The 14,641-nt window shown below is 28.5% G+C and overlaps 1 protein-coding gene across 1 annotated transcript; it reads right to left on the bottom strand.

The window, feature by feature from the left end:
- Window positions 1-821: 821 nt before the first annotated feature.
- On the bottom strand, window positions 822-10,550 carry LOC114378581 (probable aminotransferase TAT2). Its single transcript, XM_028337218.1, has 7 exons — window positions 10,205-10,550; window positions 6,127-6,466; window positions 3,690-3,908; window positions 3,168-3,227; window positions 2,598-2,753; window positions 2,369-2,462; window positions 822-1,205 (listed from the first exon to the last, which is right to left on the bottom strand). Exons 1-7 carry the CDS (start codon window positions 10,519-10,521, stop codon window positions 1,072-1,074), a joined length of 1,320 nt encoding a protein of 439 aa, XP_028193019.1. The 5' UTR covers window positions 10,522-10,550; the 3' UTR covers window positions 822-1,071.
- Window positions 10,551-14,641: the final 4,091 nt, after the last annotated feature.

Genomic DNA, 14,641 nt, shown 5'->3' with positions numbered 1-14,641 from the left:
TGAACATTGAATTCATTTGTTGATTGTTCTTTATAATATATAAATCTGCTATTTGATGTTTATTATCATTAAAACTGCTTGAAAGCAGAATAAAATGTTTCTTTGCTGTGAATTGGGCCTCCTGAAATTGCATTTGACAGGAACAATTTTGGGTTTACTGTAAAAACAGAAAGTATATATAAAAAAATATTTGAAAACAACATTGGTTATTAACAAAAACCGATGTTAATATCATAACCAACATCGGTTATAATACAAAACTGATGTTAACGTTTGTATATTAACATCGGTTTTTTGTGTATAACCGATGTCAGCGTTTGTATTTTAACATCGGTTATCTGTAGATAACCGATGTCAACTAGTGTACATTAACATCGGTTAATTATAAATAATCGATGTGAATATTTGAATATTAACATCGGTTATTTATAATTAACCGATGTTATACACAAAGAACTACACCAAATAAGTGTATGCATCATCAACGTTGACATCGATTTTCTAGAAAAACCGATGTTAAGGGCATATATTAACATCGGTTTTTCTCGAAAACCGATGTTAAACTAACATATTAACATCGATTTTACTGGAAAACCGATGTCAACGTTTATCATGCGTACACTTTTTTTGTTGTTGTTCATTGTGTTTAACATCGGTTATTTAGAGAACCGATGTTGTCATATGTATGTTAACATCGATTCTCCAAAATCGATGTTAACATTCATACATTCAACATCGTCACTTTCAACATCGATTTTAGAACCGATATAGAATGTTCTAAATAACCGATGTTGAAAGTGTATTTTCTAATAGTGAATATGTGATTAATAACATCGCAGAATTATTTAAAATATCTAATACAACAATAAACACAAATACCAATTGATAAACACTTAGATTCTTGGAGAATCCTTCCTTAAAAGCTAGTGATAAACTAGCTTGCTAACAATAAAACTGAAAAAAATACAGAGAATCACAATTATTTGTAAAACGATCCAATTCGCAAAATTGGATATTTGAGAACCTATTAGGTCCTCAATACAACATAGTAGCCGCCTTAATTTGTGAATTTTATTCAGTTGTCTTTAAACACTTTCTTGCATGCCTTTCACAAAAAGATTTTACCCTCTTCAAACCCTCTAACAGAGCAAATGGATCAGTAGCGAAAATAATACGAATCCAATTATTCAGCCCTACCGCAGTTCCTGCAAAATAAATTAAGAGGTTCCAATTTGAGTTTATTATTTATTTTAAATTATAATAATAAGGTTCTATTTAACTTATTTTTTTCAAATTTAAAAGTTACTTTAAAATTTAAATAAAATATAATATCTCTAAACCTAAAATTAAAATAACCTTTAGTAATTTTATATTTTGAAATTAATAATTATTTTCAAGTTAAAATTTCTTAGATTATATTTTTTTTATCTTGAAATTTGAAATAAAAGAAATAGAAGCTAAAAGATCTTAAAATTAATTTTTTAAAAGTTTTTAGTTAATTTTTTCATCGGAAAACAAATTGTGTTTTTAAATTCTTCTTTTCTTCAAATTTTCTCTTGATCAATTTCTCCTTTTAGAGAGAAAAATAATTCAACATAAGTTGTGTCAAATGTTATTTAATATTTAACAAATTTTTTAATTGTTAATAATGTATTCATCACACAGCCTATATTCTAGAACTGCTCCATTTATCTTAAAAAAAAAGAAGAAGAAGAAGAAAGAACTGCTTCATTTATTAATAGTTATGTAAAACCATTTTGAGTTTTTTTTATTAAAACGTTGTAATTTGCTTTTAAAATTTCTAAAATGGTATACATTTTAAAAAATTATCTTTATTTTATAAACTAGACATCTGAAAGTCGACTTGTTTTGTTTTTCTACTTTCTGACATATACAAATATTGACACAACTTTCGGAATCATAAAAAATTTCTTCAACAAAACTACGTCGGCTTTCAGAAATCTGACTTATATCATAGAGGTAAATTTTTAAAACAAACAATATAATACTTTGGTAATTTTAAAAGTAAAGTACTACCCCATTTTAGAAAAAACAAAATTCCAACATTTCCCTTCACCTTGCTTTTGTTCAAAGGTCAACATTCTTTGTTTTTAGAATTTCCTTTTCTCCCTATTGGACCTTTAATTGGAAGGACAAAAATTTATTGATAGATGAACATCAACATAGAATCATCCTTTTTGTTTTGAAGTTGAGTAATTGATCTTGATAATTTATTTTGAATTATTGAACATAACTCAGAAGTGTGACTGAATTAATTTTAGCCTCAAATTTTACATTAAAAATTGTGTCAATTGATTCTAAAGATGCAAAATAATATCTGAAAGTGTAGCATAATTTATGATTGTACCTGGAAGAATGATAACGGATTCCTCCTTAGCAAGCTTGAAACAAAAATCAATATCATCGCTAATATCCTCCAGAAGTGAAAGGTTTAGTCTTACCTGTATTTCATTCAAGAATAAATAAAAATAACCTATAAAGAAATTAATTGAATAAATAATATTAGAGTTCTTTTATTAAGACATTTTATTCTCTTCTCAAAGAACCTCAATTGTGATATATCCTTAGTTCCTCACCATCATAGCCATGGACCCTTCTGGTTTATAAGGGCAAATAATGTATGGATTATCCTTTAACTCTTTACAGCATATATATGCAGCATGCCTCAAATTATCAATGGTTTTCTTGAAGAAAACCTCTTCAGTATGCGCAATTATCTGAGGTAGAGCTGCCTGCCAATCCAGAAAAGCCATCAATTAGATCAAAGAAATTAGTAATAGATGCAAGAAAATTCTTCTTAACCTAGAATTTTGGATGAAATTCTAAAATATATTCGCACCAACATATGAATACTAGTCTAGTCTTAAGAATGCTAGCTTCTAGTCTATTTCATGAAAATTAAACCAAGTGTATTCCTTAAAATGTAACATTTCTTTTTATTGTTTTTCATACTTCTCTAATTAACTTCATAAAAATTGAGTTAAAACTTTCTTCTCTTTTCTTTCTTTGCTTTATATTTTTTTTGTTATTTTTCCACTTCAGGTGGTACTATCAAAGCTTTAAATTAAATCAAGTTGTTTCGGTTAGAGCAAGTATCCATTTGTGTACTAGAAAATTAATTAACTTGCAAGAGAAAATTAGAAAACCTGGATGAAGGTGGCAGGACCTCCCAAAAGATCAAAGTACTTTTTAATTCGCTCATCTACCTACATAGGGAAACATATGGTTTAAGAAACCACATAATGTATTGAATAATATGAAGAGCCATTTAAAATTTAGAAGTAGAAACAAAAAATTTCATTTATGAAATGTTTATATTTTAATGTACCGGTCAACTATTGAAACTTCAATATAGAATATACTAAAGAATAAAGCAATCAAATAGGAAATTAATAAAGGTAGTTCAACACAATAAAATAAGCACTACATAGAGTGGGAACCATCAACAAACAATCAAATATACTGAAAAAAGGTTTATTAATTCCCTTGTCTAAGAACATAAATCTCAGATCAGAGATAAGACCAGTCAAGGAACTTCTCCGATTAATTAATGAACTTCTAATTGCAGTATGATTATTCATGTACCATGGGATCAATGATCTAAGACTCAAGATGAAAAATATAAAAAGATTCAAAAGTTAGTTAAATAGAGTGGGACAGATTAAAACCTTTGGATTTCTAAAAGTGCCAGATGGATCATTTGTAACAAACCAACCAAGCCTCCATCCAGGAACTATCCATCTCTTAGAAAATGAGCCAAGAGTCAGAACAGGAACAATAGAGCCAAAAATTCCCATTGGCACAAAAGGCTTGCCCGCAAATGCAAGGTGACCATAAACTTCATCAGCAATCACAATTGTTGCAATCCGTTTTGCAGTTTCAGCAATCTAAAGTCCAATATACAAACAATTAAGTTATTATTTTAATGTTGTCAACTTTTAGAAACATATTTTGTCCAAAATAGTTACTGAGTTTAATTAATGCATCCCCTGATAATTTAAAGTATCAGCCAATCACAAATCTATGATAAACTTATGAGTTTATCAAACTAATTCCAAATAAAAAATGAAATTAAATAATCTCATTTTTAATGAACAATAGAACTTAAATAATTATCTTATTTTAAATTTCATCAAATAATATATTTATTATCACATTTAATGCATCATTTTCTCTCTCTTTCTCATGTCATTTATGTGTAAAGCTAAAAAAAAGTTAAAATTTCATACATATAACTCTCTTTATTACACACTTTTATTATTATTTAAGCTAAATTATAATTTTGATCCTTTATAATTTTAAATTTATAATTTTATTCTTTCATTTTCAAATCAAGACATTTAGTCTCCCTATTTTTCAAAATATGCAATTTTAATTCTTCCGTTAATTGATCATTTAAAATCAAACATTAACTTTGATGTAACATATTAGTACTGACATGACACTTTATGTAAGCTGTTGACATGACATTTATGTCAACATCTTTTTTATTTTTCACTTTATTTAATTTCTTGACATATAAATGTCATGTCAACGGTCTACATAAGTACTATGTCAACGCTAATATATCACATGAAAATTAATATTTAATTTTGAATGATCAATTAGATCAACTGAAAGAAGGAATAAAATTGTTTATTCTAAAAAAATACTAAATGTCTTGATTTAAAAATATGAAAAACCAAACTCACATATTTAAAATTATAGAGAGACAAATATTACACTTTAGTCTTTTATTTATTCATTCCGGAACTTATATAAGTATAATACTTCTATTTTTTCCAATATTTTCATTATAACTGTTAATTAAAAATGATAGATAAGGAGTATAATTGTTAATTAAAAATTATAAATAAAGTTATAAAAATTGAAATTACAATTATCACACACATATCCTATATTTATTACTTTAAATTTATAATCCAAGAGTAAATTTTATTGAAATAGAAATCTATTTCTTAGTAATTGAAAAATTAGTAACTAAGTTCATATCTAACAACTAAAATATTAGTCGATAAGTAATTATTTTTTAAAAAAGTAGTCGTTAAGTAATTGATTAAAAAGAAAAGTAAAATATTATTGATCAAAAGATTATTTTTTATATATTTCAATCATATTAAATAAATAATAAATAATTTCTCTGAACATAAAATAAATAAGAAAGGTGTATCTAAAGGAATAAAGATTTTAGATTTTTTATTAATTAACAAAAATTATTAAGATTTTAATATTTTTATAATTTATTAACTTTAAAGTATGCTCAAAATGTTGAAATTTTAATTTTTATAATTTTCGGTTAACAATTATATTTTTTATTTATAATTATTAATTAACAATTTTAATGAAAATATTGGGAAAAAATTGAAGTATTAATGTATTATACTTCCAAGTTGTATTACAGTAATAAAAAAAAGTGTGTGATAAAGGAAGATATATGACATATGTTGATATAGGTACCATGCATAAAATTTTAATCTTACACATAAATGATATGAGAGAAAAAAAATGCATTAAATATGATTATAGGTGCATTAATGACAAAATATTTAGAATTATCTAAATTTAATTGGTTATAAAATTAAAAATGAGATTGTTTAATCTTATTTTTTTTTACTTTGGGTCAATTACACAAACCCCAAGTTTAATAACTTTTACAATAATTACTTTAAAAATTATATACTATATTTTTTTATTGGTTAAAAGTATACTTTTTTACAGTTACAGTACATACAAAATTAGATTAAATTAATATGCAGGTCCTAAACTATTTGACAATTTTTTACTTAGGTTCTTTTTTTTTTTTTGATTGAGTGCTTGAACTTGTATTAATTTTTTGTTAGGTCTATGTTGTAACCGAATTGCAAAGACCTAATTGTAAATAAATACAGATTCAAAACCTTAATTGAAAAATAATAATTCAAAGATCTATTTAAAAATAGAAAATAAATCTTTGAACTTTCTTTTTATCTATTAGGTCCTAAGCATGTATTATAATTTTAGATGGCTAACAAAAAAATAATTCAATAACCTCTAAATTAATTTAACCTAAATATTAAACTTAAACTTATTGAGTATCAAGTCACATATTAGGCAACTAAAACAAACCTTCTCCAAATGATGGTAACTATACACATTCCCACAAGGATTCCCAGGATTTATAATCACCAAAGCAACAGTGTTCTGATCAGCAAGAGCTTCAACAACATCTAGATCAACCTCCCAACCTTTCTCTGGAAGCAGATCATAATGCCTCACTTCAACCCCTCTAAATGAAGCACTAAGTTCATAGAGTGGGAAGCCTGGTCTTGGAAGCAAGATGTTTGCACCGGGGCGAGCAAGCATTGCCACTGACACATCAATGGCTTGTGTGCATCCACAAGTGATATAAACATCCTCACTTGATAATTGGTAAGGAAGGTCACGAGACAGGTATTCAGCAATTGCACTGTTGCAAATGGGACAGTAATAACATCAACAATGACAAAGTACACCATAACCCAAAAACAAAGTGTATTTCTACTAAAATTTGAAAGAAAAATTAATTCTACGGTACTTTCAAAAAAGTACACCATTACCCAACGTCCTATCCAATACCTAGGAAATGAATAAAAAATAGAAAAAAGAAAAATGAGAGTTATTGATGAAATGTTTAAAACAAAAGATAATTTATGTATCATTTCTTAATCTAAAGATTTTAGTATTGTTAGTGAGAATTTAAAGATTCAACTCAAATTTATGAAATCATTCTTTGTACAGTATAATTGTTTTGCATGAATGTGTTATAAAGCCTTAAAGGAGCTCAGCTTCTTCAAACAGAACACATGCGTCTTTCATAGCTCTTTTTTAGTGGCTAATAAATGGGCTCGGGTTATAGAAAACATCTGTCCCTTTGTTTTTTTATTTGTCAATATTCATCTTCACAAATTTATGCAATAATGCAACTATGTACAGCATTTACAAGAATCCATCACATTTTCAGAGATGGGAACGCAGTGGTGAAAGACTGAAAGCTACTTTTGTTGAAGAATGTCAGTTACTTGGTTTAAGAAGTGGGACACGTTGAAATAGACAGAAATAAAATACGTACGAGGGGTAATTTTGACTTTTTAATTTTAGTGTTTAATGTAAAGAAAATATTCCTTAATTTAGTCAGTTACAATTTTTCTGTTGTTTGTGGCGCTTTCTACCAAGGAGCCGCGTGTTAAGTGGCTCACGCGTGGTGAAGGAAGACACATAGCTACAGTACTGCGAAAACACATTTAAGTCCCTATTCAAATTTTCTAAAAGGACATTTAAGCCCCTATTAAAAGTACGTTCTTCCCCACGCGCTTTACGCCTGTGCTTGCCCCTTCGTCTCTCTCCTCTTCTTGTTCCTGTTCAGCCGTGAAATCTTCGTGAGGTTGCGGAACTTCACGAATCCACGAGAATTGAACGTCCTCAAGAGCCGCTCGCGGTACAGCGCGGGGTTCAAAATGGTATTGTCCTGTCGTCTTGCCATGAATCTGGCGTTGCAGATAGATGAGGGTTAGGGTTGAGATCGTCGCGGCGACGTGGGCGATGTAGCGAAGGTAGGCGCAGAGGAGTTTTTCGAGGCTGGAGCATTCAAGGAAGGGGATGCGGAGTGCAGCAAGATGAAATACTCGGGTGAAGAGAAACATGATCGTTACGTAGTAGATGCAAGATGGAATGGAGTTGTTTTTTTCTTCCTTTTCAAACAATCATGTACCTACTAAAATGAAATATTTTAATTGTTCCCCTTTTCCTCTCATCTACAACTAATTTGGCCCCTTTTCTGTTTGCCTTTTAGTTAATTTGCATTTTTGGTTTGGATCTACATTTTTCTTTATATCTATTCAAATTGAGTGGAGTGATGGGATGAATGTGAAAGAGTGCCTGCCTCATTGTCTGGTTTTATAAATTAGGAATTTTGCTTGTTTCTTTTTTCTTTCTGTTTTCCCATATCCCTGCAAAACTGAGGCACAAATGTATGAGCAGTTGAGGAAAATTTTGTGGATGTGGTGTCGGATAACCGACGTAGAGGATGGGGCTTCCGGCAACTGATTGTGCGGCGTCCTTGTTCTCAACCGATTTCTTCATCGGAATAACAATGGCTAAAAGCTTTGGCCAATATCCACATTTGAGTAAAGGGTGTTTGAGACATTCACTATTACAGTATTTTTTTAATTAAATAATTACACTACTAAAAACAAAAAAACACAAATTAACTTGTCAAATCTTTAACAGTTGTTTTTTTTTTAAAATTATATCCAGCTATCCTAAAATGATGAAACATATGTGAATCATTTGAAAAAGTTAAAAAATCATGCCGGTTCACCCTTGGACCATTTAATCTATGGGTCCATGATAGAAAGCGTCATCGTTTGTTTCTGTCCCACGTCTATAACATCTCTCTTAAAACAATTGATGTTGTTCTTCCTTAAGTGAATGGATCCAAATTGAACCTTAATTGCTCATTTGTATCTTATTTTATCAGGCTACAATGAGTTTATGTAGGGATAGTTTTACTGAAGGGTGATGGTGTAATGGAGGTGGTTTTGTTTTGTAATATTTTTATATAAGCAAATATTAATTGTCAGTATTGGTGGAAAATTTAAATTATGACCTTTCTTCCATTTTTTTCTTTTATCATTATATCAATTTTATATCACATGTTTTGTAACTTGTAACCAGCAGGAAGAAGTTGAATGCGGTTGAAAGAAAAATAACAAGACAGACATATAATTATTATATATAATAAATTTATTGACTTCTAATTGTCTTAATTCTTACATTCTTATGATTTTATTAGTTGATAGTATAAAAACAATTTACAGTGTTAATACATAAAACATTTTTTAAAAAGTGCAACAATACCATTTTTTTCTGTTCTACAATATTTAGAGATAATTTTAAGTGTTTTTGTATTATATTCTTATATCAAATTGAAATTTCACTTTCATACTTAACACGGACTTTAAATTTGGACCTTGTCTTAATTATTCACGTGAAAACTTTAATTTTAATTAAAATAATACTAAAATTACCTAAAATGTTGCATCTAACTTTTGTCCTGCTTTTTTTTGGTACTGTTTTTTTTGGTACTGTAATTATTGTCTTGTTTCGTAAGATGTATTTTTTTATATAAAAAAAAAAAACTAAAACATAATACTACACTTAGAGGATCTTCAATCAATACAATTTAAACAATTTATTTTTTGAATGCTTTATTTTCCATTAATTGGTTGACTATGAAATACTTAGGGGTTGATTTGTTGGGGGCTCAGGCAGTTTAATATTGACTTAGTTGGTTGAGTAAGATGTGAGTTACTATACTACTTTATCCTATAGTATAATTACTATATGCTTCTATGTATTGTTTCTTATCTTTAGTGAGGTATTTCTTATGACCTACAAGATGTGGTTTACTCTAATGATATCAGTTTTGCCTATAAAAAATTATATTAATTTTTTTTTAATTATAAGCAATTATTGCTTATAAAAGTAATCAAACTTAATTTTAAGTTCCCCAATAGATCTCCTCCGGTACTAAAAAAATTAAGCAACAATGTTTTAAAATAAGATTTAGATATATTTTTTATTCCAGTGAATTCACATTTTTTTAAAAAAATTTTGTAAGCTTTTTTATTCATTTTTAACTACTTTAAATTTATATTTTTTCAATTTTGGTTTGTAAGTTTTATTGTTTATTTTTAGTCCTTGTTAGTTTATATATTTTTTTAATTTTAGTCTTTTCAAGATTTTAATTTTTTTATTTTTAATTTCATAATAAGTTTGTGCTTACAGGAAGTAAAATTCTAAAAAACACAAACTTGTACCAACTAAAAATAAACAAAATATTTTTCAGAAACCAAAATTAAAAAAAGCAGGCATACAATAACTAAAAATAAACAACAAAACATATGAGATTAAATTGAAAAAATATAAACTTAAGTTAACAAAAGAAAAACATATTTAAACCTTAAAATAAACCCTCGTTAACCAACTAGCATCGAAGATGCTCTTAAAATTAAGCTTAATAATGAAGAAGTGAAAACAAGAAAAAGATGGACAGAGTTAATTTTATTTTCTGAAAGGAAACAATGTGTATAACATGCAGCACACGAATCTGAAATTCAAAACACACACAAAGAGAGTGTGAGAGAGAAAGGAAAGAAAGCATTACATCCTGGCCTGTGGAAGACCTGCAGTGGGAGCATAGCCACGAAACTTGTGTGACTGAAGGGCTTCGGAAACAGCTTCTTCAGCTACAGTTGAGATGGGAAAATAAGTGGTGAGAGTTGGATCCCCCATACCCAGAGAAATAACTCTCTTGCTACCATCACCATTCTCATCTACACTTTTCATCAGAAGGCTCATGAAACCCTTAATGGTAATGGTGGAATTAGCTTTGGATTCATGGTTTTTTCTATTCACGGTCACAACACCATTTTCCATGATGTCTGGCTTGCTCAGTTTTTCTGGGGTGTGGTGCCTCACCATGGCATCTTTGTGCTTATATAAAACATTTTAATTACAATGTACGGTCACGGTAATTTTTTTTTTATTAAATATGTTTTTAGACTCTCAGTTGGAAATATTTTTTTTAGTCCTGTAAATTTAAAATTATTCTTTTACCTCTTAAATTTACAATTTTTTTCTTTTGTAAGGTGTGAATCAAATAAAAATAAGAAATTCATAATTTTTGGTATTTTTATGTCATAATTTAATTTTTTATTTTATTTTTTAAAGTATATTTTTTGGGTGGTTTGAAATTGTCAAAATCAAGTTAATAAAAAAAATTAAATTAACTTTTAAAGTAATTAATGAGTTTCTTAATTTTTTTATACTGATTTGATTATGACAATTTTTTACCATCATAAGTGTAGTTTAAAATGTAGAATAAAAAATTAAATTTTGACGATTAGAAGTTATTGTAAATTTTAAATTTATTATTTCATGTTTAAATTTTATCGTGCATAAGGATTAAAAAATATATTTTATGAATTTCAAAAATTAAAATAAATAAGGACTAAAAAAAGAATAAACTATTTTAAAGTACTAAAATTTAAAGCTTTTTTTTTATGTTTGCAATTAAACTTTTTAAATCAGTGCACTAAGATGAAGTTATATAAATACCTACATTTTAAGTAAACACCTACATTTTAGGCAATGGTGATGTAGGAAGGATGTTGACATTGTGTTTCACTTTAAATATAAATATAATGTGTACCATACATTAGTTGCACGTATGAATCACCACTATGTTTTATTCGACACGTTGTATTAGGTTGTTGTAATAGGTATAAGGACATGTACAATAAGTAGCATGTTGGAAATAGGAAAATCAGAAATAGAGAAGAAGTAAAGATAGATTTTGGATTGTTTGGTTTAAAGAAAATAAGTTTTTAGTCTCTTAAATTATTAGAGGACTGTTTTTTAATCTCCAAATAAAATTCATAGTTTTTCAAATTTAAAAATATTTATTTTGATCTTTTTTGCTCAAATGAAATTACATTTTTTAGTTTCTCAAATTTTAATGAAGAGATTAAAAAGAATATTATTTTAATTTGAAAGATTAAAAAAAATATTTGGAAGACTAAATAAAATAGGTATTCTAAGTTGAGAACGAAAACATAATTAAGTAAAAAGTATAAGTGAAATTGAGAAAGAATGATAGTGAAATTTCTTTCAAACTTGTTTGATTGATTGTCACACTATTATAAATTAGGTTTTTAATATTGATTTTTAAGTACTTTCAATATTAGTTATGAAAAACAAGGTTGAAATACACTATATAACATTGGTTTTTACAAAAACCAATGTCGTATGATAAAAAATATACAAAAAATGCAAAAACATCATCGATTTTGGAGAAATCGATGTTGTCACTACTATAAAATAGACCTTTAACATCAATTGTTTTCGACTTTCAACATCGTTTTTTAATCGATGTTGAAATCACTGACGTTAACGACATCAATGCTAACATTGATTTTCAAAAAATCGATGTTAACATACACTACACTACATCAGTTTTTAAGAAAATTGATGTCGTATGATAAGCAATAAACAAAAGAAATGTAAAATATGCAAAAAAAAACAAAAAACATCGATATTCCCTAAAAATCGATGTTGTGGTGTATAAATCAAATCAGTTTTTAGAAAAATCGATGTTGTCGCACAACTAATAGTTTTCCTAAAAACCAATGTTGTGTTGCACACAACAATATCGGTTTTCAACATCGATTTTTTCATAAACCAGTGTTGATTTATGCACCACAACATTGATTTTTCAAAAAACTGATGTTGATTTATGTACCCCAACATCGATTTTTAAAAATCGATGTTATTTTTTGCAATTTTTTTAATATCCTATTTATTTTTTAATATTATCCAAACCTGCAAATTAAAAAACAGACCAATCCAAACAATTTCATAGTACAAATTTTTATATTATTATTGAATAATTACTATCAATTATAAGAAATAGTTAAAGAAAATAATAATGTCATTACATAAAATCATCTACTATAACCGAATCTAATTAAACATAACTATACAATTGTAAAATTCCTTAAACACCTAGTGTTTTATTTTTAACTCTGAGATAACATCTTGTCCACTGAATGCAAATTGCTTTTAATCTCTCTGGTTCCAACGGTCTTGAATCAGTAAAATACTACATGATATAATAAAACATAACTTAATCAGTATAAATAATAACAAGTATAACAGATGAAATTAGTTTTGAAATAAACAATTACCATTTCTTAATTATCCATAAAACCTTATAGGACTATCATTGACATCCAATAGCTGCACTCAGTGCTTGCTTCCTCTTTGTTTATTACACTAAATTCAATAAGATATTCAAAGTTAACCAAAAATTAGTGTACATAGTAATAAAATGTAATTTTTAAGACATCAACCATTGTTTAAATGACTTATTTTAACTGGAATCCATTTAGCAATAGCCTTGGATTTACTTCCTTGAATATCATTGAATCCCTTCAAAGCACTGGTTAAAAGAAACATGCATGCATATAGTACAATTAAAATATTGATGTCTTACAAATGATAAAGTAAATGTCTTACAAATTACAATTGACCTGTTGTACTGTTTAGGGTCCACAAAATACACGTGGCACCCTACATGACACTCCGAGACATGTGTCAACCCTCTACGTCAACCCTGCATCACGACAGGTTATTTTAACCTATTAATATTTGAATCTCTTTATCTATTGACAGATAGTTAATTATCTACAAGGCCACACATTATCTACAAGGTACAATTATTTTTTTGCTTTTATCTCTAAACTACAATTTATCTCTAACATTATCTTCACGCTACTAGCTATTATCTATAAGTTGGAAATTATCTACAAAGACTATAACAACCCCTACAAACAAGGATCCGTAGCTATGCTTCACTCCTATAAATACTAGGTTCCATTGAACCGTCAACACATCCCACACATTCCAGCACACGAGCAACATGCCTGTGCACATCTCTCTCTCTACCGCTCACTCAAGCTTACATTTAAGCATATACTTGCTTTATCTCCTAACTCATATACTTACTTGAGTGTCAGAGTCCTTTGTTTTGTAGGTCCCTCCTCCGGTCCTCTTAACAAAGGTGCCTTTTAAAGCCGATGTGTGAAGTTCGAGAGCCTACTTTGGTCACGTCCTCCCTGATGTGTCCTAGCTCCATATTTAGGTAAGTAAACTTGTTAATAACTCCTTTCAAGTAGTTGTCAAACTTATTGTGCAAGGAACAGAACTAGACGACAACATTGTCCTTAGGACATATAACGCCCAGTTGCCAATGTACACTGCATTGGAGAACATTAAGTTATTTTAGTTCATACATTATTTAAATTGATTTGTTCAATTTAACTTACACATTCAAGTAGGCTCCTAGGTAGACATCTCTCTGTGAATTTTGCATTCATTTCTTAATATAATTCTTATATTCAAATTGTGATTGCCCATATCTCTGTATGGATTGTGGCTCAAGGAATTCATACACAGAGGCATTCCCCGATCATAAACTTAACTAATTCATATACCGATCAATTTAAAGCAATCAGTTATGTAATGGACTATAATGTAAAGTGACTTACAGAATCCACATTTGTTTAATAGAGATGTTAAGACATTGACCACTCTGTGCTATTTCAGAAAAATCTTCATACTTTATGTATAAGGGGACGTCATCATTATACACCCCAAACACAGTTGAATCCCATGACACTTGCATAGGCTTAAGGAAAAGCTATTGGATCATTATTGTCATCTGGTATAGAGGATCATCATCAGGTTCTGACCCATTTATAGGTTTCGTCAGTCCCTCAGGTTCCTATTTATCCTACACAGTTAATAAACATAAGTCAATGACAATCAACACTTTATTTGTAATAAATCTTTTTTTAATAATAAAAAACACAACAAAAGGAAATACCTGCTCTGAAAAATGTTGTACAAGATGTGTTGGCCAAGCAAGGAAGGTGTTAAGGGATTGCTATGCTAATTGAACCTCTTGAATGGGGTACAGGGACATGAGCATCAGCATCTCGAACTTCCTCAAGACCAACCTTCACTTGATCATTGCCCAAAG

Source organism: Glycine soja, chromosome 12 (assembly GCF_004193775.1).
Source record: "Glycine soja cultivar W05 chromosome 12, ASM419377v2, whole genome shotgun sequence".
Classification (NCBI taxonomy): domain Eukaryota; kingdom Viridiplantae; phylum Streptophyta; class Magnoliopsida; order Fabales; family Fabaceae; genus Glycine; species Glycine soja.
Note: the sequence above shows the minus strand (reverse complement) of the source record. Positions and strands in the feature narration are given on the sequence as shown.

Excerpts from the sequence above, each read along its gene's own strand:
- LOC114378581 (XM_028337218.1), bottom strand. The coding sequence starts at position 10,521 with ATGGTGAGGCACCACACCCCAGAAAAACTGAGCAAGCCAGACATCATG. Across the intron at positions 3,909-6,126 it reads GTTACCATCATTTGGAGAAG|ATTGCTGAAACTGCAAAACG; the intron begins GTTTGTTTTAGT and ends ATTGGACTTTAG. Across the intron at positions 2,463-2,597 it reads AAGGGTCCATGGCTATGATG|GTAAGACTAAACCTTTCACT; the intron begins GTGAGGAACTAA and ends AATGAAATACAG.